This window comes from Bufo bufo, chromosome 10, assembly GCF_905171765.1.
Source record: "Bufo bufo chromosome 10, aBufBuf1.1, whole genome shotgun sequence".
Taxonomy (NCBI): domain Eukaryota; kingdom Metazoa; phylum Chordata; class Amphibia; order Anura; family Bufonidae; genus Bufo; species Bufo bufo.
The window spans coordinates 62,997,591-63,022,717 of NC_053398.1; the positions used below are offsets into that span (position 1 = coordinate 62,997,591).

Sequence of the window (25,127 nt, forward strand, 5' to 3'; positions counted from 1 at the left end):
TGACAAAAAAAAGGCTTTTTTGGCATTGTTTTTATTTTTTTACGGTGTTTACCTGAGGGGTTAGGTCAGGTGGTATTTTTATAGAGCGTAACGGACGCGGCAATACCTAATAGGTCTAATTATTTTTATTTATTTCACTTTAGCACAATAATAGCAGTTTTAAAGCAAAACAATTTAATTATATTTTAGTGTCTCATGTTCTGAGAGCTATAGTTTTTTTATTTTTTGAGCGATTTTCTTATGTAGGAGCTCATTTTTTGCGGGATGAGTTGACGGTTTTATTGGTATCATTTTGTGGGACATACGCCTTTTTGATCGCTTTGTGTTGCACTTTTTGTGATTTAAGGTGACAAAAATTGCTTTTTTTGAGACAGTTTTTTTTAAAGGTATTTATCGGACGGGGTTTTTCTTTTGATTTTAAACTTTTTTTTATATTAAAAACACTATTTTTTTGTAACTTTTTTTAACTTTATTTCTGACTTTAACTTTTGGGGGGTCTGATCCCCTCTGCAATGCATTACAATATATCTGTATTGTAATGCATTGCCTGTTAGTGTATGACACTGAGTAATACACTAACAGATTGCCTAGGAGACCCAGACTGAGGCTAGATCTCCTGGGCACCCATAGAAGGCAGGTCCCGATGCCGTGCAAGGCATTGGGCAGCCTGTGCATGGCATTGGGCTGCCTTGTCACCCATTGGGTCCCCACCACAGCAGTGCAGGAACCTGATGGGCTCCCTCACCCGCAGCAAACCCTTTCTATGTCGCGGTCAGCGCTGCCCGCAGCATAGAAGGGGTTAATGTGCTGGCACTGGTGTTTTCACCGATGCCAGCGCATACAGCAGGGGTCTGGCTAACGGACACAGCCGGTCCCCTGCAGCTGATCGGGCGGGCACAGCACCTGCACCCGCCCAATCAGCGGGCTGTAATCATACTGCGCTGGGCGGCAAGTCATGTCCCGCTGCGCTGTACTACTACGGCGTTGGTCGGGAAGGAGTTAATGTATAGGTTAGGAAAAGGATGCAAAAATGCAGTACACTATGTTTTTCCATCCAGCAGAGTCTGGCAAAAAAACATATACGTTAAAGGGGTTTTCTGAGACGTAACTACTGAGGTCATTAGTATCTGATCGATGGGGGTCTGACACCCAGGACCTTCGCTGATCAGCTGTTTAAGGACACTGGCGCTGACAGTAGTGCCACAGCCTTCTCTCAGTTTAGTCTAAGCCAGTGACAACACATTCATTGGTCACATGGCTTAGGCACAGCTCAGCCCCATAGATGTCAATGGGGCTCAGCTGTGACACCAAGCTGCTATCAAATGGAGGGCCCTGCTTGGTAAGATGAGAGAAGGCCGTGGTGCTACTGCAAACACCAATGCTTTCTCAAAAAGCTGATCAGCTCAGTCGTTAGGTCTCAGAAAACTCCTTTAACATATACGTTTTGTTTTTGCCAGACTCTATAGGTATATAGTGTACTGCATTTTTTTGCATCCTTTTCTTAACGTACACGCTAAACGCTGGGCCAAAACGTGAACCCAGCCTTAAGGGTGTATTAGACATCCAGATGCTGCTAGCGATTGTCAGAAGGGAAGTGTTCACTCCAGCAGTCGGCAAAGGACACCGCTAATAGATACAGCAATGTCCTCCGCAACATGGGGAGGAGCGATCACTATGCCATCAGGACAGCATTGTGCCAGAGGCAGATCGCGATCAAATCCACATTGGACTGCCCGATGAACGGGCGTTTGCTCGTACATCGGGCATTTAGAGGCAGTATTAGACTGTCAGATGATCGCTAACGAGTGACAGCCAGAAAAGGAGGCAATATGGAGAATCACAGTACATTAGTAAGTGCCTTGTATTAACTTTGCCAAAGTGAGAGAACCCATTTAACCCACGAATGCACCGTCATGACAACAGAACCTACTGACAAGTCCTGTTACCCACCATAAAGCCATCTTGGTACACTCATTCACTGTCAATGGCGGTGTATTCATGTGTCCAGTACCACTTACCTGCAAATATCCTAGAAATATGCTCTGTGGGTAAATCAGCTTATAAGTCTTCTCTTGGTCCTTGCATCAGATAACCCATCATGACTGGCTGAGGCCTGGAGACTGCTGCCTGCAGGTACATATCCATACATGAGACATGAGCAGAGGATGAGGGCTGCTATTGTGTTCACCTATATCACCCTAGCCTTACCATGGCTGTAATGACAAGAAGCCATCCAGTGAGTGCATTCTGCATGCAGCCCTTTACACCTTGTACACTACAGCTTTACGTCATGTAAACATGCCTTGCTTTTTGGCATTTGTTAAGCTCGGAGGTCATGAGACCTTTCCTAATGATTACCAATAATGCAGTATTTAATTGTGGGTCATGTGATCTCTGCTCTGTCTCTCACCTGCACAAAGCAAACCTTCTAAAACCCGCCTCTTTCGCCGTTCGATTGGAGAGTGCTTGACCCGACCTCGCTTCGCTGATTGGTCGGTAAGACACGTGATTGATAAGACTCTCGTCCAATCAATAACAGGGTCCCCTGTGAGGCCCCTATACGGGTTGTATTCGTCCGTTTATAACGCGGTAGTCCGGTGGTCCTCTTCTCGAGTGTGAAAACCCCGCATATTCCGCAAAGTGCAGCAGTAAGCGGAGCACAGGCAGTTACACATCGTCGTCGCTACGTCACTTCCCACATGGTGTGACGTAAAGCGCGGAAACACCGCCCTGGAACAACTAGTTTGAACAAGCTTTATTGATCGCGCTGTGGAGACAGAAGCGGTTCCTGTGTATCGCACCGTTCGCTATGTTTTATCACGTGAGTATATCATGTCTTGTGGCCTATATAATTATATATGGTTAGATTTAGTGCTGAGCCAGTGTTCCTGGAAATGACCCTTTTCTTTGACTTCTATGGAGACTGCCTAGAAACCCATTGGCTCATCCAGGCTACACTGCAGTACCTGACTGCCCCTGATCTGGAGCTAAAGCCATGTTCACACAGACAACCCAGTGCGCTCTTCTGGATTTCTGCTGCTTGTGAATACAGTGCAGATTCTCATGGAGGATTGTGAGTGGATTCCACATGGAGTTTGTGGCGAACTCGGGACGGAAAGTCTGCAGTGTGAACAGGTCCTAGCAATGTTCAGAGCCGCTTTTGGACCCGTGCACACAGCGCTGTACAGAGCAGTAAGGGTGTGTTCACACGCAGCAGGATTTTCTGTCGCTATCAAATTCATCATGCTTGCTGCCAAAATCTCCCCATTCAGATGAGCAGAATTTCAGTTGCAGAAAAATCTATAGCAAATCTGCTGCGTGTGAATATACTCGAACATCGGACCTTGCCTGATTATGGACCCCAATGCTAGGCCCTTACCGCTACAACCTGAGATACAGAGGTGTGCCCCCGAGGGAGTGCGGAGCAGCGCATAGAGGGGCTTGTCTGGCAGGAATTCATTTTTATATAAGGGGCAGAATGGCTTTAGGCTACTTTCACATCTGGCAGGGGATCAGCAAAACCGCATCCGGTAAATATACAACTGTCTGCATCTGTTCAGAACGGGTCTGGTTGTATTATCTCTAAAATGAACAAGGCGGATCCGGCACTTTAAACCATTGAAAGACAATGGACGCCAGATCCGTTTTTCTTCATCTCCCAAAAAACTGATCCAGCACCATTGACTAAAGCTACTTTCACACTTGCGGCAGAGAGATCCGGCAAGCAGTTCCGTCGCCGGAACTGCCTGCCGGATCAGGCAAAATGTATGCAAACTGATGGCATTAGTAAGGCCTCTTTCACACTTGCGTTGTTGGGATCCGGCATGCACTTCCGTTGCCGGAGGTGCCTGCCGGATCCGGAAAAACGCAAGTGTACTGAAAGCATTTGAAGACGGAACCGTCTTCCAAATGCTTTCAGTGTTACTATGGCACCCAGGACGCTATTAAAGTCCTGGTTGCCATAGTAGTAGTGGGGAGCGGGGGAGCGGTATACTTACAGTCCGTGCGGCTCCCCGGGCGCTCCAGAATGACGTCAGAGCGCCCCATGCGCATGGATGACGTGATCCATGTGATCACGTGATCCATGCGCTTGGGGCGCCCTGACGTCACTCTGGAGCGCCCGGGGAGCCGCACGGACGGTAAGTATGCTGCTCCCCCACTCCCCACTACACTTACCATGGCTGTCAGGACTTTAGCGTCCCGGCAGCCATGGTAACCACTCTGAAAAAGCTAAATGTCGGCTCCGGCAATGCGCCGAAACGACGTTTAGCTTAAGGCCGGATCCGGATCAATGCCTTCCAATGGGCATTAATTCCGGATCCGGCCTTGCGGCAAGTGTTCCGGATTTTTTGGCCGGAGCAAAAAGCGCAGCATGCTGCGGTATTTTCTCCGGCCAACAAACGTTCCGTTCCGGAACTGAAGACATCCTGATGCATCCTGAACGGATTTCTCTCCATTCAGAATGCATTAGGATAATCCTGATCAGGATTCTTCCGGCATAGAGCCCCGACGACGGAACTCTATGCCGGAAGACAAGAACGCAAGTGTGAAAGAGCCCTTACGTTGTGTTTTGTGTCCAGCATGGGAACGCAACAAAATGGAATGGAGTGCATTCTGGTGTACCCCGCTCCTGTTTGTTCAGTTTTGTCCCCATTGACAATGAATGGGGACAAAACTGAAGCATTTTACTCTGGTTTTGAGATCATCAATAGCAGAAGGGTAAAGCACAGTGTGAAAGTAGCCTTAAAAGTGCTCACCCCACTCGTCTCTTGCACTTTCCACACTCAGGAAATTATATTTTCTTTTGTGTTGACCCTGAACCAGGTGAGAAATGCTTTCCCCCGTTCTGTCCCTCGTATAAAAAAAAATGTTAACCTGCCGACAACCCCTTTTATTATGAACGACCAACATTTTCTGTCTAGTGTCAGACTATTGGCGGCTATTTGCCATCGCTGGAGTAAGGTAACCTGAGTATTCCTCCTTTTAGAGGACAAGGCAGTTATTGCACTCAGTATAAGGCCTCTTTCACACAAGTGATGGATTGTCAGGGTCTGTTCAGGGAAAAGCTGGTGGTTTAGCAGGCAAGCTCAATCCGTTTTTCTGAGATTCCGTTCAGTGTGTGCGTTTTTCCTGTCCGGAAAGAAGAATAACAATCAACACTTCCTACCAACCATCAGTGAAAAGTGAATTGCATTCGGATGCTTTTAGTTTTTCACGCAAGCCCCATTCACTTCTAAGGAGGAAGGGCTGTGTGAAAAATGCACAATATAGAATATGCTGTGATTTTTTTTTTTTTTTCCTGAACACAGAGATAATGTGTGAAAAATGATGCTCATGTACACAGATCCATTGAAGTAAAAGGGTCAGGAGTCAGTCAGATGCTATGCATTTGCTACACACATGGTACCCAGACAGAAAACTCGCCTGCGTGAAAGAGCCCTGAGAGTATAGAGGTGCATTGTACTTGTAGATATTGTTTCATATATGCTATTCTTCCATAGATTTCACTGGAACATGAAATTCTTCTACATCCAAGATACTTTGGGCCAAACCTTCTCAACACTGTAAAACAAAAGCTTTTCACCGAGGTGGAAGGGACTTGTACTGGCAAGTAAGAGTCACTGATAATGGGTTAAGGCTACTTTCACACTGGCGTTTTGGTTTCCGTTTGTGAGATCCGTTCAGGGCTCTCACAAGTTTTCAAAATGGGTCAGTTTTGCCCTAATGCATTCTGAATGGAAAAGGATCCGCTCAGAATGCATCAGTTTGCCTCCGTTCCGTCTCCATTCCGCTTTGGAGGCGGACAAGCAGCGTTTTGGTGTCCGTCTGACGAAACTGAGCCAAACGGATCAGTTTTCTATGACACAATCTGGCACAATAGAAAACGGATCCGTCCTCCAGTGACTTTCAATGGTGTTCAAGACAGATCCGTCTTGGCTATGTTAAAGATAATACAAACGGATCCGTTCTGAACGGATGCAGATGGTTGTATTATCTGAACGGATCCGTCTGTAGATCCATGACGGATCCGCACCAAACGCGAGTGTGAAAGTAGCCTGAGCTGTGCTCTCGGGTAGCGGATATGCTGCCGAATTGTGCGCGGGGAATCCACAGCATTTCACAGCACCTGTAAAGTGGGTGAGATTTTAAGAAACCTTATCCACCTGCTGTAAAAAAACCTAACGACCTAAATCCAAGGCATGCTGCACTTCTCTTCTGGATTTCACCCTTTGCCATGTAGAGGATGAAATCAGCAGCAAATCCAGAACCTGCTGTGTGTTTCCTCTGTCAAGTGTCTATATATGTGTCGTCCATCAGATTCCTGCCAATCACCTGTATACTCTAGGAATGTAAGGCCAGATCGGTTACACATGAGTACAGTTTGTTTCCTTTGGGAACGGAGGTGGAAATTCACAGCCTCTTCCATGAATACGCTTCGCTGGCATTGTCAGCAGAAAGAGTAGCAGCACAAGAAACCATGACAGACCGCACTATAAGTTGGGCTAGATTCACACTAGCATTAAAGGGAACCTGTCATCAACGTTATGATGGCAGTATAAAGTAGAGACAGGTGAGTTGATTTCAGCGGTCTGTCATTTAAAAGTTAAAAGTAAGTGGTTGCCGAGAACCAACTTCACAATCATTGCAGACTGGGCCTGGAAAAGAGTCCCGGCCACCTGAGAAGAGTCCTGGTTATTCATGAATTCCTGCTGATGACTGACCGTCTTCTACCTAGTTGTCTCCCTTTCTCTCTAGGAGAGAACTGCCAATCATCAGCAGATGGGGGAGAGAGCAGGAGATTATGAATAACCAGGACTCTTCTCAGGTAGATTTGACTCTTTTCCAGGCCTGGGCTGCAATGATTATGATGCTGGTTCTCGGCAACCACTTACTTTTAGCTCATGAGTGACACACCGCTGACATCAGCATTTCTGTCACTATTTTATGCTGCCCTCAGTGAGGTCAGCAGAAAGTTGATGACAGGTTCCCTTTAAGACATGTCCAGCAGGCTCCTGGCAGTTTTCGTCCGGCGTATTCTCGGCATGTTTGCTGGCAGATCTATGCCGATCCCCATTATAGTGAAGGGGCCGGATGGCGATGGGATTGCAGAGAGATCCGACAGGCTGTTCCCTGCTGGATCTCAAAACTGCAGTGTGAGACTAGCCTAAGTATGTGGTGTCAGATGTCTGTGGTATCTGTCATGCGACAAACAGCATCGTGTTGTGGCTTCCATTATAAATGGATGCCGTACTACATGACATGCATTAGACCATGGAGTGAAAGGGACAGCTGCATTTCCTCCTTCCCTGTTATTACTGCATTAGTCTAAAACAAAATTTGTAATGGATTGGGGAGTTTTCTGGTATTTTAATTGAATTGTAGATGTGGAAAGTAACTACTGGCTACTGTAAGTCGAGGAAAACGACACCTTCTTATATTACTAAGGTTCATCTATTCACATTTACTTAAAAAATAACAGTAGTTATGCCGTTAGCCAGATTTGCTGCAGTGGCTCTTTAAAGAAATATTCGTAAAGGGGATGTCCAGGATTCGTATATTAATGACCTCTCAGGATTAGGGTTGTTGCGGGTATTGAAATTTCGATACCCAATCTATACTTTTGTCCCGGTATTGTATCGATACCGGGATTTCCATTTTTTCGATACTAGGCTGCGCAGTCTAGTATCTCTGAACATGAGCGCGCTCCTGTTCCCTCAGCAGCACAGGGGAGAAGGAAGCAGTCTCTTCCCCCCCCCCCCCCCCCCCCCCCCCCCCGTGCCGCTGCTGCCAATGGGGGGAGAGAGGTTGGAGGAGGGGAGGGCGCACTGCTCCACCAATGATAGGAGGACCTTTTTTATTTGTTCGGGAGATCCCTGAGCGCCGCTCTATGTAGCCTGGTAACTTAACTTAGTCCGGACCCACGAAAGGTTGTCTTTAACTTTTAATACAGGAGGAGGTGCCGGTGTTCCTCTGACAGGGAGCTGCGATCAGCGGCAGTGCGCCCCCCCAGCATTACAATCATTGGTGGCGCAGTGCCCCCTTCCCCCTCAACCCCCCCCCCCCAGTATTAAAATCAGTGGTGGCAGTGGCCACAGGGTTCCCTCCCCTCCTTCATTGGTGACAGTGGCAGTTCTGATCGGAGCCTCAGCAGTGTAATCCTGGGGCTCCGATCAGTTACCAGGGCAGCCAGGACGCTACTGAAGCCCTGGCTGCCATAGTCGGCTCCCTGCTGCTGTGTGTACTATGCACAGGGCAGCAGGAAGAGTGTGTGGTCCTATTCACCCTGATAGAGCTCTATCAGAGTGAATAGGACAAGGGATGAAAAAATCCCAGGTTCTAGCCCCTAAGGGGGAAAATAGTTATTAAATAAAAAGTAAAAAAAAAAAAAGAAATATTAAGTATAAATTACATATAAAATATATAAACAATAAATAAACATATCGCCACATCCGAAAAGTCCAAACTATTAAAATAGAAAAAAATCTATGCGGTGAATGCCAAAAAAAAAAAGGCGCGATTCGGCATTTAAAAAAAAAAAAGCGGAATGCACGTGTCTTTTTTTTTTTTTTTCGCGTGGTATCTAGTATGGCAGTACTTTTTTATGGTATCGAAATCTAATCAAAAATTTGGTATCGCAACAAATCTACTCAGGATAGATCATCAGTACCTAATCAGTGGGGGTCTGACACCCAGTGCTGCTGCCGATCAGCTATATGAATAGGCTGTGGATAGGTCATCATTGTAAGAGCCCTGGAAAACCAGTGCAGCACCTTTTCCATTACTACTCTGTTCCCTGGTCTTCATGCCCTATTTATTCTTCTCCTTTCTCAGGTATGGTTTTGTGATCGCGGTCACCACCATTGACAATATTGGTGCTGGGGTTATCCAGCCTGGCAGAGGCTTTGTGCTGTATCCTGTCAAATATAAGGCTATTGTTTTCCGCCCCTTTAAGGGAGAAGTAGTCGATGCTGTAGTTACCCAAGTCAATAAGGTGAGTGGGCCATGCACAACTACACATCCCTTTTGAGTTGCCTGTTGTATAGATCTGAATGTAGCTGGAATGAATAACATGTTACCCTGTGACAAATCTGTGTTGAGTTGCTATTGGTTACGTCCTGCGTTGGAACCTTGTAATTTAGGACACATTATTGGTAAGAACCAGGGTTGTGGTTAGTGTCCTGATCTGCTGTCCCATCATGCCTATGACAAACCAGGAAGTAGGATTCAAGCATGGGGGATAATAGAAAACGGCAAATTAGGTAAATTTGACAAAAAAAAACTATCCAAAGAGGAATGGGAGCTAGAGTAATAGAGTAATGAAAAGAACACTTTACTGTAGATTACCCCTTCAATAAAGGTTTGTTTTTGTTTTTTTCAGGTTGGATTGTTCACAGAGATTGGACCTATGGCGTGTTTTATCTCTAGACATGTAAGCATAATAGTTCCAGATCTTAAAGTGTAACTGCCATTTCACTACAAAAAATGAAATTCCTAACATGTGATGCTGAAGGGAAGATATTCATGAAGCTTTATTTTTCAGGTAATTTTACCTTTCTGATGTCTGTATTCAGTTCTTGGCAATCCTATTTCTCTGTGCCTGCATTTCAGCTTCTACCCAAAATGGCATCTGCTGCTCTTCCTGTGATCTTTGGCCTGTCCTTGAGGCAATCCTGTATTTCCCTCACTTCCCATAAGCCCTTGCTCTCCTCCTGAACTAACAGGACCAAGCAAAATGCAGATAACTTCGCCCACTACCCCAGAGCAGTGTGTATCCTCTCACATACAGCTAACCAGAGACAGACAAGACCAATCGGAATGCAGATAACTCCCCCCACTACCTCAGAGCAGTGTGTATCCTCTCACATACAGCTAACCAGATAAGCCCTGCAATTACATACAATCAGTAAGCATTTGTTTTAGCCTATTAATTGTCACATTAAAAGTTTTTTTTTTTTAGGAACCATTTTGGGGTGTATATATAGTGTATTCAATAATTTTTATTTAGTTTTAGGGGGAAAGATAAAAAAAAATATTTATTTTTATTTTATTTTTTACATTATTTTGTGGCGTTCACTTTGTGGTAAAACTAACATCATTTTATTATGTGGATTACTATATTGATGTCACACACATTTCCATATATTTTTCTCAACTTCTGCAGCCTGTCAGCTCTGCAGCTGCTCCCTCATTCTCCTCCACACTGACGGGGAGGGGGGTGGCTGCTTTAACTGCTCATATCTCTGGTTTGGTACCAGCTATGGCTTTGTATTGGCTGAAAGCTGACATTCCAAGCTTTCAGACAATACCAGAATGACAGCAATCTGTTCAGTACAGGGGAAGATATTACGGATCGGGATGCTGTGAATCAAGCTAAAAGTAAAAGCAGATTTTTTTTTTTTTTTTATGGAAAGGCTGAGCACTCACCACCTGGGCCAGACAGAGACACGAAGCAAGTGGTATGAGACAGAGATAATATTTATTACACCTATTTATAATCTAAACAATTAAAATCTATATTAAAACAATAAGATAAAAGTACTAGATAAGTAATACAACAATCATAAATGCTAAAATGTTAAGCGACACAAAATACGTCAATACATTTAATATATACCAATAGCATTATGAAAGGTTAGAGGAATAAATATTAACGATCATCTAGGATACAAGGAAAAAAGAATCAATAAAAATATTCGATAAAATAATCGATTATATATTCAATGGGAAGTTCGCCAATGGAGTTCTTGATAATTTAAGCAGATAAGACTGTAGATTAAATTAGCGGTTGGTATGGTCAATTCGATCATATGGACAAAAACGGCATATGGTCAATTAGCAGATTGCACCTCTTAATATAGTTCAGTTGCCGTCTGACATGAGTTAACCGTGGCGTCCCACGTGGTTCACAATGTCAGATCTGGCGGTACCTGGTTCCAGTTGCTTTTTGTAGTAGTTCAGGTGGTTGTATAGTCCCCAATATGAACGGTCTCCTGATGGTATTCACCAATTATATAGCCTGGACCTGGTTTGAGGTTGAGGTGTTCCCTCCACGCTGGAAAAAGTCGGAATTGCGACAAAGTTGAGATCCAATTGTCAAAGTGTTGGGGTCTCAGATGTTCATCAGCTGATGTGCGGTTCTTGCAGTAGCCAAACGCGTTTCGGGGTCCTTTCCTGGACCCTTCCTCAGTGGTGCGAGATTTTACCCGCGATTATTCCTGACTTTCTAACAGTGATTTCTCCTCTGTTTCTTGGACTTCAGCTGTCATTCTGATCTTGTATGGAAGCCTGGAATGTCTGCTTTCAAACAGTTGCATGTTTCTAGCTGCTACCATTCAGGAGATATCCTCATCTAAGGCTACTTTCACACTAGCGGCACGGACCTCCGGCAGGCTGTTCCGTCGGGTGAACAGCCTGTCGGATCAGTCCTGCCGCTAGTGAACGTGTGCCCCCGGACTGCTGCTCCGTCCCTATTGACTACAATGGGGGCGGGGCGGAGTCACAGCAGCACACAGCGAGAGGCTGCCGGAATAAAACTAGTACATGTCCGACATTTATTCCGGCAGCCTCTCGCTGTGCGTACGCTGGAACTCCGCACCGCCACATTGTAGTCAATGGGGACGGAGCAGCAGTCCGGGGGCACACGGTCACTAGCGGCAGGACTGATCTGACAGGCTGTACAACCGACGGAACAGCCTGCCGGAGGTCTGCGCCGCTAGTGTTAAAGTAGCCTAAAGCAGCTCTCCCCCTTCAACTTTCTGCCAGAGCCCAGGCACTCAGGGCTGTGCGCCTCCTCCCAGTGCTCCCCGTCTCTTGTTATAATACAGAGGAGACGGCTGCACATGACAGCGCTGTAGAATAGGAAAGTGGCACACATTTGTGGGAGTTATCAGGTAAAACTGAAAATGATTAAATTTTAAAGCACTTATACAGCAGGGTGTACTATACTATTAGTGTATAAAAAAAATGAAACGGCAGTTACACTTTAATGAAATTGGTATCAGTTTAAAGAGGTTCACTGTCTTATATTAATCACCAGTAGATAGAAGTCTTTGAGTTGCTATGTTAAGACTAATGCTTGAAATTGTAGAGTTATATTTCTGGGAGTCTGGGGTAGTCTGAAACACACCTCTATCTTGTGATTTGTTGATGGCAAGGGCAGAATGATTTTAAAGTTAACCATTAATGACATTAAAAGGGTTATCAGAAATTTTGATATTGATGACCTATCCTGAGGATAGGGCATCAATATCAGATTGGTGGAGTCCGACCCCCAGATGCTTGAAGAGGCTGTGGCACTCTGGTGACCTCCTCACAGCTTACCAAGCTCAGCGTATATAATGGCTGTGCTTGGGATTACACCTCATTCTTTTGAATAGGACTGAGCTCTGCTTGGGCCATGTGACCAATTTATGTAATGTTACTGGCCTATGAAGAGGCTGGGGCCCTCATCAACCACAGCCAGTTCAAAGAGTTGATTGGGTGCTCTGGATCGGAACCCCACCAAACATATATTGATGACCTATCCTGTGGATAAGCCATCAATCTTAAAATCTTGGACAACCCCTTTAAAAGTTTCAGATGATTGCCATACACAAACTGGTGGGGAAAAAGCTGTATTGGGGGGCGGTCTGCTTTCAAGATACTCTGACCAATGTGTTTGTAAGACGACTATGCACTTACTAATCTGTGTGGTAAAATTATACTCCATTTTCTATATTTCTAAGGGTATGCCCCCTTGTTTGGCAGGTCTTGTGATTAGGCATGATCTCCTCCATTCAAATACAGTGCAGCAGTCATCTGAACTAGCACTGTGGGGAGTTTAACTAGAGGAGGTCACATGACCCTCCATTAGCGGCCATCTTATGGATGTGACAGAAGATTTACCTAACAAGGGGACATGGCTTCTGAAATATAGCAAACTGCACAGAATATCTACGAGTCTATACTAGTAAGTGCCACCTAGTCAGCTTACCTACACATTGGTCACAGGTAGCCAGAAAGTGTCAGTCCCTTTTAAGCCTTTTCTGCTGTGAAGGTGAGTTTTGTCTTTTCATCCTTGTTTCAGTCCATCCCATCTGAAATGGAGTTTGATCCGAATTCTAACCCACCATGTTATAAGACTGTAGATGAGGTAAGATTTATACAAGCATTCTTTTTATTATTTTTATTTACACTGTCTGTATATTAACCCTTTTTTACTACAGAGTCACTTTTTACCTTAAATTCCAGGCCACTTTTTGCAAATCTGACATGCGTCACTTTGTGGTAATAACTTTGGAACGCTTTTACTTATCCAAGCCATTCTGAGATTGTTTTCTCGTGACACATTGTACTTCATGATAGTGGCAAATTTGAGTCGCTATATTTCACCTTTTATTTATAAAATAATCCTTTTTAGAAACGACACCCCTTAAATTATTCAAAACTGATGTTACAAACCTTGTTAACCCTTGGGGTGTTCCACAAGAATTAAAGGAAAATGGAGGTAAAATTTCACTTTTTTGGTACACTTTTTTTATTTTTTATTTTTTTTTGTTAACCCCTTAAGGACCAGGCCATTTTTTTTTTTTGCAAATCTGACCAGTGTCACTTTGTGTGAATAAGTTTAAAACTATTTTACTTAGCCAGGCCATTCTGAGATTGTTTTTTCGTCACATATTGTACTTCATGACACTGGTAAAATGGAGTAAAAAAATTCATTTTTATTTATAAAAAAAAAATAAAATAAAATTTACCAAAAAATTAGCAAATTTAAATTTTTCTACTATTATAATAGATAGTAATAGCTCCAAAAATAGTTATTATTTTACATTTACCATATGTCTACTTCATGTTTGGATCGTTTTGGGAATGACCTTTTATTTTTTGGGGACGTTAAAAGGCTTAAAAGTTTAGAAGCAAATCCTTGAAATTTTTTCAGAAGTTTTCAAAAAGCCTTTTTTTTTTTTTTAAGGACCAGTTCAGGTGTGAAGTCACTTTGAGGCTTACATAATAGAAACCACCCAAAAATGACCCCATTCTATAAATTACACCCCTCAAGGTTTACAAAACTGATTTTACAAACGTCGTTAACCCTTTAGGTGTTCCACAGGAGTTAGGCTGGGTTCACACGAGCGTGTCCGGATGCGTCCCGGTGTGTTGCGGCAAACCCGCGCGAGTAGGAACACAATTGCAGTCAGTTTTGACTGCGATTGCGTTCCGATGTTCAGTTTTTATCGCGCGGGTGCAATGCGTTCTGCACGCGCGTGATAAAAAACCGACTGTGGTACCCAGACCCGAACTTCTTCACAGAAGTTCAGGTTTGGGTTAGTTGTTGTGTAGATTGTATTATTTTCCCTTATAACATGGTTATAAGGGAAAATAATAGCATTCTGAATACAGAATGCATAGTAAAATAGCGCTGGAGGGGTTAAAAAAAATAAACAAATTAACTCACCTTCTCCTCTTGTTCGCGAAGTTCCCGGTATGATGAGTTGTGGGTTAAAGGACCTTTGGTGACGTCAGATCACATGCTCCAATCACATGGTACATCACCACGGTGATGGACCATGTGATTGGAGCATGTGATCTGACGTCACTAAAGGTCCTTTAACCCACAACTTATCATTAAAGAAGAGACCGGGAACTTCGCGATCAAGAGGAGAAGGTGAGTTAATTTGTTTATTTTTTTTAACCCCTCCAGCGCTATTGTACGATGCATTCAGAATGCTATTATTTTCCCTTATAACCATGTTATAAGGGGAAATAATACAGTGAATAGACTGTCACCTAGCAACCATGCGTGAAAATCTCACTGCATCCGCACTTGCTTGCGGATGCTTGCGATTTTCACGCAACCCCATTCACTTCTATGGGGCCTGCGTTGCGTGAAAAATATAGAATATAGAGCATGCTGCGATTTTCACGCAACGCACAAGTGATGCGTGAAAATCATCGCTCATCTGAACAGCCCCATTGAAATGAATGGGTCCGGATTCAGTGCGGGTGCAATGCGTTCACCTACCGCATTGCACCCGCGCGGAAATCTCGCCTGTGTGAACGCAGCCTTAATGGCACATAGAGATAACATTTCAGAATTTCGTTTTTTTTTGTTTTGTTTTTTGGCAAATTTTCTATTTTTTTTCCAGTAACAAAGCAAGGGTTAACAGCTAAACAAAACTCTATATTTATGGCCCTGATTCTGTAGTTTACAGAAACACCCCACATGTGGTCATAAACTGCTGTATGGGCACACGGCAGGGCGCAGAAGGAAAGGAACTCAGAAGGCAGATTTTGCTCCACTGGTTTATTTACACCATGTCCCATTTGAAGCCCCCCTGATGCACCCATAGAGTAGAAACTCCATAAAAGTGACCTCATTTTGGAAACTACGAGATAAGGTGGCATTTTTTTTGGGACTATTTTTAGGGTACATATGATTTTTGGTTGCTCTATATTACATTTTTGTGAGGCAAGGTTACCAAAAATAGAAATTCTGAAATTTCATCTCCATTTGCCATAAACTGTTGAACACCTAAAGGGTTAATAACGTTTGTATAATCAGTTTTGAATACCTTGAGGGGTGTAGTTTCTTAGATGGGGTCACTTTTATGGAGTTTCTACTCTAGGGGTGCTTCAGGGGTTCTTCAAATGGGACATGGTGCCAAAAAAAGACCATCAAAATCTGCCTTCCAGAAACCATGCGGCGTTCCTTTCCTTCTGCGCCCTGCCGTTTGGTGATACAGCAGTTTACGACCACATATGGGGTATTTCTGTAAATTGCAGAATCGGGGTAATAAATATTAAGTTTTGTTTGGCTGTTAACCCTTGCTTTGTTACTGGAAAAAACAGTTTAAAATGGAAAATTGGCCAAAAAATAGCTGTTTTGGCACTGTTTTTATTTATAATTTTTTTTTGACCGTGTTCATCTGAGGGGTTAGGTCATGGGGTATTTTTATAGAGCAGATTCTTACGGGCGCGGCGATACCTAATGTCTTATTTATTTAGGTTTTACACTATTCTTTTTTATAAAAAAAAATACATTTTGTATCTCTGTAGTAAGTTCACATGAACGTGTATGATCCGTGGCCGTATTGCGGGCCACAATACACAGCCACAGTTCCGTGTGCATTCCGCATCACGGATGCAGACCCATTCACTTCAATGGTTCCGGAATCGCGGAATGGCCGCACGGGACGGACCCCTCGGAAGCACTACGGAGTGCTTCCGTGGGGGTACGTCTGTTCCGCAAAAAGATAGGACATGTTCTATCTTTTTGCGGATCGCGGACCCATTAAAATGAGTTTGTGTGAACTCTGCCTAAGAGTCAGTTGTGTGTTTTTTGTTTGGGGGTGGGGGATCTCTACCTGGAGGGGGTGGGTAAGGAGGCCGCGTTGATTTTTCCGCACTGTCCCACAAGCGGACGTGGATCTGGTGGCGAGGGACTGGAACAAGGGGATACTAGTATAAAAGTTATCCACGTACAGGTTGTAACCCTTATATAGCAGTGGGTGCATAAGGTCCCACACAAGTTTCCCGCTAACACACAGAGTGGGGGGACATTCTTGGGGTCCAATACGGGAATCGTACACCCGAAACTTGTAAGTGTACCCTGAGGTACGCTCACAAAGTTTGTACAGCTTCACGCCATACCTTGCCGCCTTAGAGGGAACATACTGTCGGAAAATGAGTCTCCCCTTGAAAGCAATGACTCATCAACCGCGACCTCCCTTCCATGTACATAGGCCTCCAAAAATTTGGCCCCAAAGTGATCGATGACCGGCCTGATTTTTGTACAGGCTGTCATAGGCGGCATCACCTCGGGGGGCATTTCCGGATGGCCTCAAACCGGGTACGTGTCATGGCCATACTGTAAAGTGGGGTCTAGTAGAGGACGTCACCAATTCAGTAATGCCTGACACTGGGTTTTTTGACTAGGCCCATGTGCAGCACGAGTCCCCAAAACGTCATCTCGGCTGTACTGACCGGAGTCCATCCACCGGCCCTAGCCAAAAAGGAGCCCGGGTGTTGGGCAATGAACTGTTGGGCGAAGAACACGTTCATTTACTCCACCATCAGATTCACAAAGTGGTCACTGAAAAAAAGACTAATATAGTCATATTCAGTGAAGTCCACTGTGGGAATCTGGATTCCTGCTTGGCCAACAAAATCAGAAATCGCAGGCTCAAAATGCTCTGGGTTACACCATGCAAGTTCACCGGTAGGGGGCTCCGGTGGACTTAACTGGTGGACCGGAAAACTAGTACGAGCCCCAGAGCTTCTCCTACTAGTGTGGGCCTACTGCGTCCCTAGCATGGTGGTCACATTGCTCCGCCTGGCGGTGTCTCCGCCGCATTGGGGGCTCATTATCGCTAGATGATGATGATGCGGATAACAAAAGGGGAAAGGGGGGGTCATCCTCGTCCTCACTGGGGCTCTCTGAGTCGGAGGCAAGCTGGGCATATGCCTCCTTGGCCGAGAACATCCAGGGGGCCATAGGGGAAAGGGGGGGGGGGGGGGGTGTATGTGCGTGCATGGAAATCTTAATTTAGTGTGTGTGGGGGCATGGGTGTTCGCAGACTTTGCCCTAAAACTAACAGAAAAAAAAAAAAGGCCCAAAAAATGTGAATTATTTTATATATTTTTTTCAAACTCTCTGATCAGTGACAGAAGCTGATCAGCGGTGGGGTGTGCGATGCGCTAAGAGTGCCGGCCACAGTCAGCATACGCAGGAAAAAAAAACTGCTTGCGCCCCAAAAAAATGTGGGTGGGGGGGGGCAATCTGCAGCACCCCTGGGGGGCTTAGTGTCACACAGCTGTGCTGTGGACCCCATACACCCAAATAGGGTGATGCAACATTAAACTTTCCCTGAATATCGCTGCCTAACCTAACCTTTCCCTAAATAACTTTTAGTGTCAGATGGCACTGTGGAGGGTCAGAAGGGGGTGCTGGGCACAGATGGGGGTGCTGGCTCTAGAGATCCGATCGCAGGGTCCTCACTCCTGGACATAGAAAGGAGGAGGAGAGGAGTGCTGCAATAATTTGAACTTCCCGCCCGCCCTGCAGCCAATCATAAGCGGTCCTGAGAGGTGATTATCACACCACCGATCACCATCCTGTTCCGGGTTATCGGGTCCCCCAGAGACCCGAATAACCCGGAAACGCAGCAAACCGCAGGTCTGCCGCAATTGCTGATACAGGGGGGTGTCACGCGTTGTCCCAGGGTGCATGCTGATTGATTTCAGCAGGCTGCGCGGTGATCGGAACTACACATGACGTACCGTTACGTCATGTGTTCTTAAGTGCCGGGACATCATGACGTACTGGTATGTCATGTGTCCCCAAGAGGTTAATCAATCTTTTCTTGCAACACAGCAAGGGTTAGCAGCAAAATAAACCTCAATATGCATTACTCTGATTCTGCAGTTTACAGAAATACCCCATATGTGGCGGTAAACTGCTCTATGGGCATGTCCCAGTGGTCAAGGAAAGCAGCGCCATATGGATTTTGGAGGAAGATTTTGCTAGAATGGGCACCATTTTGTATTTGAAGAAACCCTGGTGTACCCCTACACCCCTTAAAGAAGGGGGTGGGGGGGTACTGAGCACTTTGACCCCCTAAGCTTTTTATGGAATTTGGAAACGGCTGTGAAAATGAAAAGTTTCTTTAGCCCCAAATTTCATTTTCACAAGGGGTAACAGGAGAAAAAGCACACCATAATTTGTTACCCATTTTCTTCTGAATACGGCAACACCCCATATGTGGTGGTAAACTGCTGTGGGGACACATGGCAGGATTCAGAAAAGGAGAGCCATATGGCTTTTGCAGCGCAGGTTTTGATGGATTGATTTACGGGCCATTATTTTATTTTTTATTTTTTTTACTTTACAAACTTCTGTATTGTAATGCATTGGCTGTAAGTGTATTCCCACTGTAATACACTTACAGCCTTCCTGCCTGTGAGATCCAGGGGGCTGGATCTCACAGGCTAACACTGATGGCAGCCACGATGCCTAGGGAAGGCCTTGGACCTCCGTCACAGCAGCATGGAGACCCGATGGGTGCTCCCTCCCTGCATGGACATTGCATGTGCCGCAGTCAGCGCTGACCGCGGCACATCTAGGGCTAATGCACCAGCATCAGTGTTTTCACCGATGCCGGCGCGTACAGCAGGGGTCTGGCTATTAGTCACTGACGCACCCCTGCAGCTGATCGGGCGGGCGCAGCTCCTGCACCCGTCCGATAAGCGCACCGTGCACTGGTATTTAAGCCAGAGCCGTACATGCACGGCGCTGGTAGAGAACGAGTTAAACCACCTTAACGCAATCTGACTTGCATGTAGATGCACTGGGTATGTATAGAGTGGGCTCAGGAGCAGAGGCCTCTCCACACATGGTGCATGCTGGCTGTGTTATACTACTTACAACAAGATAACTCTGATCCTGGCCATTTAGTCCCTCAGATGCCTCTTTCAATAGTGACCATGGTTCCTTCTTTGTTTTTACACTTTTCTTTTGCACTCCCTGCCTTCCCAGAACAAGATTTATTTCTTTTTCTTCCATTCACATAGCCTGCTACAGGCAAGGGCGCCATAGAAAACATTGAGCAGCAGCCTCCTCTCGTTCACTATGACGGGGGTTGCTGCACACAAGCTCCAGCTCCTCCGCTCGCCGCACTGGGAGCCGGAGCATTACCGGAAGCATGTGCTTCCAGTATTTACAGCGCTCAGATGCTGTGGTCAGGATTGACCACTGCATCTAAAGTGTAATGTGACATTAGCCGCAGGTGTCTGCTGTATGAAACGGCTGGCACCCCGTGGCTATGGCGCCCGCTCTGCTTGGGAGCGGGTACCATCTTTAAAGACCCGGCCTTCCACAGTTACTACTAAATGGGAGTTCAAAGATTTTGTTAGTGATAGCCAGTGGATAGGCCAGTGAATCCGCTGTTACCCTGTAGCTCAGGTTCGCTGTGGACGGAGCTGCTGTCAGTCACGTAACCAGGAGCAGCACTGCAGTGATTGGCTTCCTCCACTACACAATGGGCAGAGCTGCTTGGTTCCAGTGCTGATCAACAGGGGGGTGTAAGACTCCCACCGATCTGATAGTGATGAACTACCTTGAGCATAGCCCTTTAACGCTTTCCCGACCAGCGCCGTACTAGTACCAGATCCAAGGTCGATTCGTTAAAGGGAGTCTGTCACCTCCATATGGCCATATACAGCGCTTACATTGTCCTATAGCACAACTATACATGAATGTAATGGTACCTTTTGTATTACTGCGCATGTGCTGCCGAACGCCCCCTTGCCTACTGGCATGCGCAGTAGTTAAAGCGATGCCGTGCCCACAATGGGCATCGCAGTGCGCAGGCGCGGAATCTCGGCCAGACTGAAGGATGGTGCAAGAGAATAGGAGGGCAGGCAGAGGCTGGGGCGGGGAACTAATGAAAAAAGCTGCGCAGCCTGGGCTCCAACACGGTGAACACCGCCCTTGGGCACTTTGCAAGTGCTCATTTGCATATGAATTAAAGGGATTCTGTCACCTGGATTTTGCCTATAGAGCTGCGGACATGCGCTGCTAGATCGCCGCTAGCACGTCCACAATAATTAGTGCCCAAGGGGCTGTTACTAATGTTTCTAGTGCCACGCCTACTGTGAAGGCGCCCAGCACCACCCGCATCCTCCGAATCTTCTCCTTGCTCCCCGATGTCACAAAGTTACAGCGCCGTAATCTTGTAGCTAGCGCATGCGCAGTTCGTTCCCTAAGGCTGATGCCAGCGCAGGGAAGGAACACTATGCCTGCACTGACATGCGGCGTACTCGCGCATGCGTGAGATTATGGCGCTCTAACTTTTTGACGTCTTGGAGGATGCGGGCGTGGCTGGGCACCAGAAACGTTAGTAACAGCCCCTTGGGCACCTTACTTGCCTCATTTATATATAATCCCTTTAAACTTTGTTTTTCCAGCTTCTGCAAGTCTAAATAAAATAACAAAGGTACCATTACATTCATGTATAGGTGTGCTATAGGACAATGTAATCACTGTATATGGCCAGATGGAGGTGGAAGACTCCCTTTAAACTTCTTTTGTAATGCTGTTTCTGGTACAGTATTAAAATGTACAGTACAGACCAAAAGTTTGGACACACCTTCTCATTCAAAGAGTTTTCTTTATTTTCATGACTACGAAAATTGTAGATTCACACTGTGTGAAACAACTGAAAGTGTGAAACAACTGAAAATATGTCATATTCTAGGTTCTTCAAAGTAGCCATATTTTGCTTTGATTACTGCTTTGCACACTCTTGGCATTCTCTTGATGAGCTTCAAGAGGTAGTCCCCTGAAATGGTTTTCACTTCACAGGTGTGCCCTGTCAGGTTTAATAAGTGGGATTTCTTGCCTTAGAAATGGGGTTGGGACCATCTTTTGCGTTGAGGAGAAGTCAGGTGGATACACAGCTGATAGTCCTACTGAATAGACTGTTAGAATTTGTATTATGGCAAGAAAAAAGCAGCTAAGTAAAGAAAAAAACGAGTGGCCATCATTACTTTAAGAAATGAAGGTCAGTCAGCCGAAAAATTGGGAAAACTTTGAAAGTAAGGGCTACAGTATTTGACCATGAAGGAGAGTGATGGGGTGCTGCGCCAGATGACCTGGCCTCCACAGTCACCGGACCTGAACCCAATCGAGATGGTTTGGGGTGAGCTGGACCGCAGAGTGAAGGCAAAAGGGCCAACAAGTGCTAAGCATCTCTTGGAACTCCTTCAAGACTGTTGGAAGACCATTTCAGGTGACTACCTTTTGAAGCTCATCAAGAGAATGCCAAGAGTGTGCAAAGCAGTAATCACAGCAAAAGGTGGCTACTTTGAAGAACCTAGAATATGACATATTTTCAGTTGTTTCACACTTGTTTGTTATGTATATAATTCCACATGTGTTAATTCATAGTTTTGATGCCTTCATAGTCATGAAAATAAAGAAAACTCTTTGAATGAGAAGGTGTGTCCAAACTTTTGGTCTGTACTGTATGTGCTGCATGTATGAAAACTATGTTTCGGCCAAACTCTGTAAATTACTACGGTATCCCTATCTGCGTATTTAAAACATTTTAAAATAGGAACCAGCCAGTACCGATACCAACTTTGGATTCCTATTTTAAATTTTTTTTTAAATACGCAGATAGAAATTCTCTACGTTTTTCTACTCGGAGCACATACATTTTAATGATGTACATGGAAACAGCATTACAATGTTGTGTGTTTTTTTTTTTTTTTTTTTTACGAATCTGCTTTGAATCTATGATCCGAAGGTCAATTCACTGAACCCTAATATAAGATGTGATGCTCCCCAATTGTTATTTCATTGGGAATTCCAGTAGTTACTGAAACAAACACGTCAGGAGAGGTGATGACTAAATGGTTTATCTAGATTAGTCTCTCTGGTTGAAACAAAAACATATTGAGAATGCATCCAAGTGTATTATGAATGAAGGATGCAGAAGACATCAGATCAAAGCAGATGTGTGAGAACAGCCCTGATGACGGTCTCCACAGTTATATAGGGGTGTTTATATATGTGTCCATTTGTTGAGTAGGTCGGACGCAATGAGATTTGTATGGATTGGCTTTTTTCCTAATGCTTTGAATATATAGGATTTTTTTTCTATAGTGATTTGTGTTGTACAGAGTTCATTGGTTTGAATAGTGTGTGTGTGTGTGTGTGTGTGTGTGTGTGTGTGTGTGTGTATAAATATATATTATATTTTTTTATTTTATTTTTGGTAGGATGTGGTTATTCAGCAGGATGATGAGATTCGCCTTAAAATTGTTGGAACCAGAGTGGATAAGAACGACATAGTAAGTGCAGTTTGAATTTTCTGCAGATTAATGATTATTTTTGACTTAAAAAAAGACTGGAGGACAGAAGCCAATTCGTTCTGGAGCAGAATTGGGACACCCGTCACTTGTGCTCCTAAAAGGATTGTCCAGTAAAAGGTCAGAATGGATTGACATATCAGAATAAGGCCTCTTTCACACGACCGTATGGCTTTTTCAGTGTTTTGCGAGCCGTTTTTTTCCGGATCCGTTCTGTTTTTTTGTTTCCGTTTTTACGTATGGCCTATACAGTAATTACATAGAAAAAATTTGGCTGGGCATAACATTTTCAATAGATGGTTCCGCAAAAAAAAAACGGAACGTCTACGGAAGACATACGGATGCATTTCTGTATGTGTTCCTTTTTTTTTTTTTTTTTTTTGCGGACCCATTGACTTGAATGGAGCCACGGACCGTGATTTGCAGACAAGATTCTAAATCTAGCAAAAACAGAATTGCGGACATACGGAAACGGAATGCTCACTGAGTACATTCTGTTTTTCTTGCGGAACCATTGAAATGAATGGTTCCGTATACGGAACCGCAAAAAACGTTCGTGTGCACGAGCCCTAAGTGTTATTCACTTGACCTTGCTGCAGCTGTTCGGATACTTACTGGTCCACGATATTGTACTTACATGATGATATGAGTACAGTGCAACAGACCCAGGGCCAGACAAGAACCGAAAGAATCATAAATCACTATTATTCTGTGAGAGGGTCAGATAAGCCCCAGTCTGGAGATGCAGCGACACCTGGACAGTTTTTCCCAGACCGCACTCCGTTGTCTGAATCTCCTGTGTGAACCATGGCTTATAGCAGGCGCTGTCGGTGCTTTATTCCGGATCCTAATTTCTCTTTGTTCTTTACAGTTCGCTATTGGCTCTCTGATGGATGATTATCTGGGTAAGTGCCACTAACCAGACCTCCTCTAATAAGTATACTTCTCTCATGTATTAATAAATATGCAGCTTGCTGCCATGTAGCCCTTACATTTTAAAGTGACCATGCATGTCACATGGGTGGGGGGTCTCTGTAATCTGTCTCCCACCTCTGTCATTTCCAGTCGGGATACTATGTCATCAGTGATGGCACCCCTTTAACAAAATCAACTGATTCATGGTTAACCTCTTCTTCTTCTCCTCTCGTCTCTTACAGGTCTGGTCAGCTGAGGTGCTCTCGGACTTTTGCACTTGGAAGAAGTTATTTTACGTTCTGTATAATGTGTTTCAGCTGTTTCTTTCATTTGTAGTGGTAATTCAGCTGGAATTAATGCTGTATCGGTTTTGATATTGAATATGTGAGCTCTGTTTCTGACAGAATGTTATTTTATTAAAGAAATTGGATGACAGTGTCTTTTTAAATTTGTTTGATAAAGAATGAATCCCAGAAAGGGGTTTGGGGGGGAAGAACTATCTCAGCTTGGGGATAGCGAGGCGGCTGATAGGCCGTACATGCTCTTTCTTCCAGAATTCCAGGGATGCAAATGAGCTCTGATGCCACCAGATGTAAGGCAGCTTTCCTATATGTCAGTGTTTGACTCTTTAAATAGGCCTTGACTCTCAAGTCAGTACACTGCCCCTCATCAGTGCAGAGTAATCACCCCGAAACAGCTGCCTGCAGATGCGGTGCTGGCTTATTTATTATCCTAGTCATGTCTCGAGGCCTATTTATAGGGTCTAACATTGACTTATAGAATAGCTGCCTTACATCTGATGGCATCAGAGACAGAGCTTTTTAAGGGCTCATTCACACGACCGTGTGAAGCCCGTGCTGTGGACCGCAAATTGTGGTCCGCAACGCACGGGCACCTTCCGTGGGGCAGGCGCGTGGGGATCGCAGACCCATTCACTTGAATGGGTCCACAATCCCTCAGTTCCGCAAAAAGATAGAGCATGCTCTAACGAAACCCCAGAAAGCACTTTGTAGTGCTTCCGTTCCGCATCTCTGGATTTGCAGACCCATTGAAATGAATGGGTCCGCATCCATGCTGTGGAATGACAACGGAATGGTGCCTGTGTATTGCGGATCCGCAATACGGGAACGGGACACCAACAGTCGTGTGAACGTGCCCTAAGACTTTTTTCCATCCCGTTCTTCCTAAAGAGGGTGGAATGAAAATCTTTAAAAAAAAAAATCTCACTCATTAACCCCTTTAAGGACTTGGCCCTATTTCACCTTAAGGACCAGGCCATTTTTTGCAAATCTGACCAGTGTCACTTTAAGTGCTGATAACTTTAAAACGCTTTAACTTATCCAGGCCATTCTGAGATA

General features: G+C 44.8%; 2 protein-coding genes across 5 annotated transcripts in view; one reads left to right on the plus strand and one right to left on the minus strand.

The window, feature by feature from the left end:
• The window catches only part of ZBTB3 (zinc finger and BTB domain containing 3), a 32,873-nt gene extending 30,321 nt beyond the window's left edge, over positions 1-2,552 (minus strand). For 3 of the 4 annotated variants that reach the window (XR_005774649.1, XM_040410763.1, XM_040410761.1), the window contains exons 1-2: positions 2,411-2,552; positions 2,019-2,127 (exon numbers count right to left, since the gene is read on the minus strand). The gene's annotated coding sequence lies outside the window, so the exon portion shown is untranslated. The remainder of the gene's footprint in view (positions 1-2,018; positions 2,128-2,410) is intronic. The other variant, XM_040410764.1, reaches the window with a different exon arrangement.
• Positions 2,553-2,688: 136 nt separating this feature from the next.
• On the plus strand, positions 2,689-24,207 carry POLR2G (RNA polymerase II subunit G). The gene is made up of 8 exons (XM_040410767.1): positions 2,689-2,821; positions 5,502-5,611; positions 8,833-8,992; positions 9,380-9,430; positions 13,067-13,132; positions 22,765-22,836; positions 23,726-23,759; positions 24,012-24,207. The coding sequence occupies exons 1-8, from the start codon at positions 2,810-2,812 to the stop codon at positions 24,023-24,025; spliced, it is 519 nt and encodes a 172-aa protein (XP_040266701.1). The 5' UTR covers positions 2,689-2,809; the 3' UTR covers positions 24,026-24,207.
• The last annotated feature ends 920 nt before the right edge of the window (positions 24,208-25,127 follow it).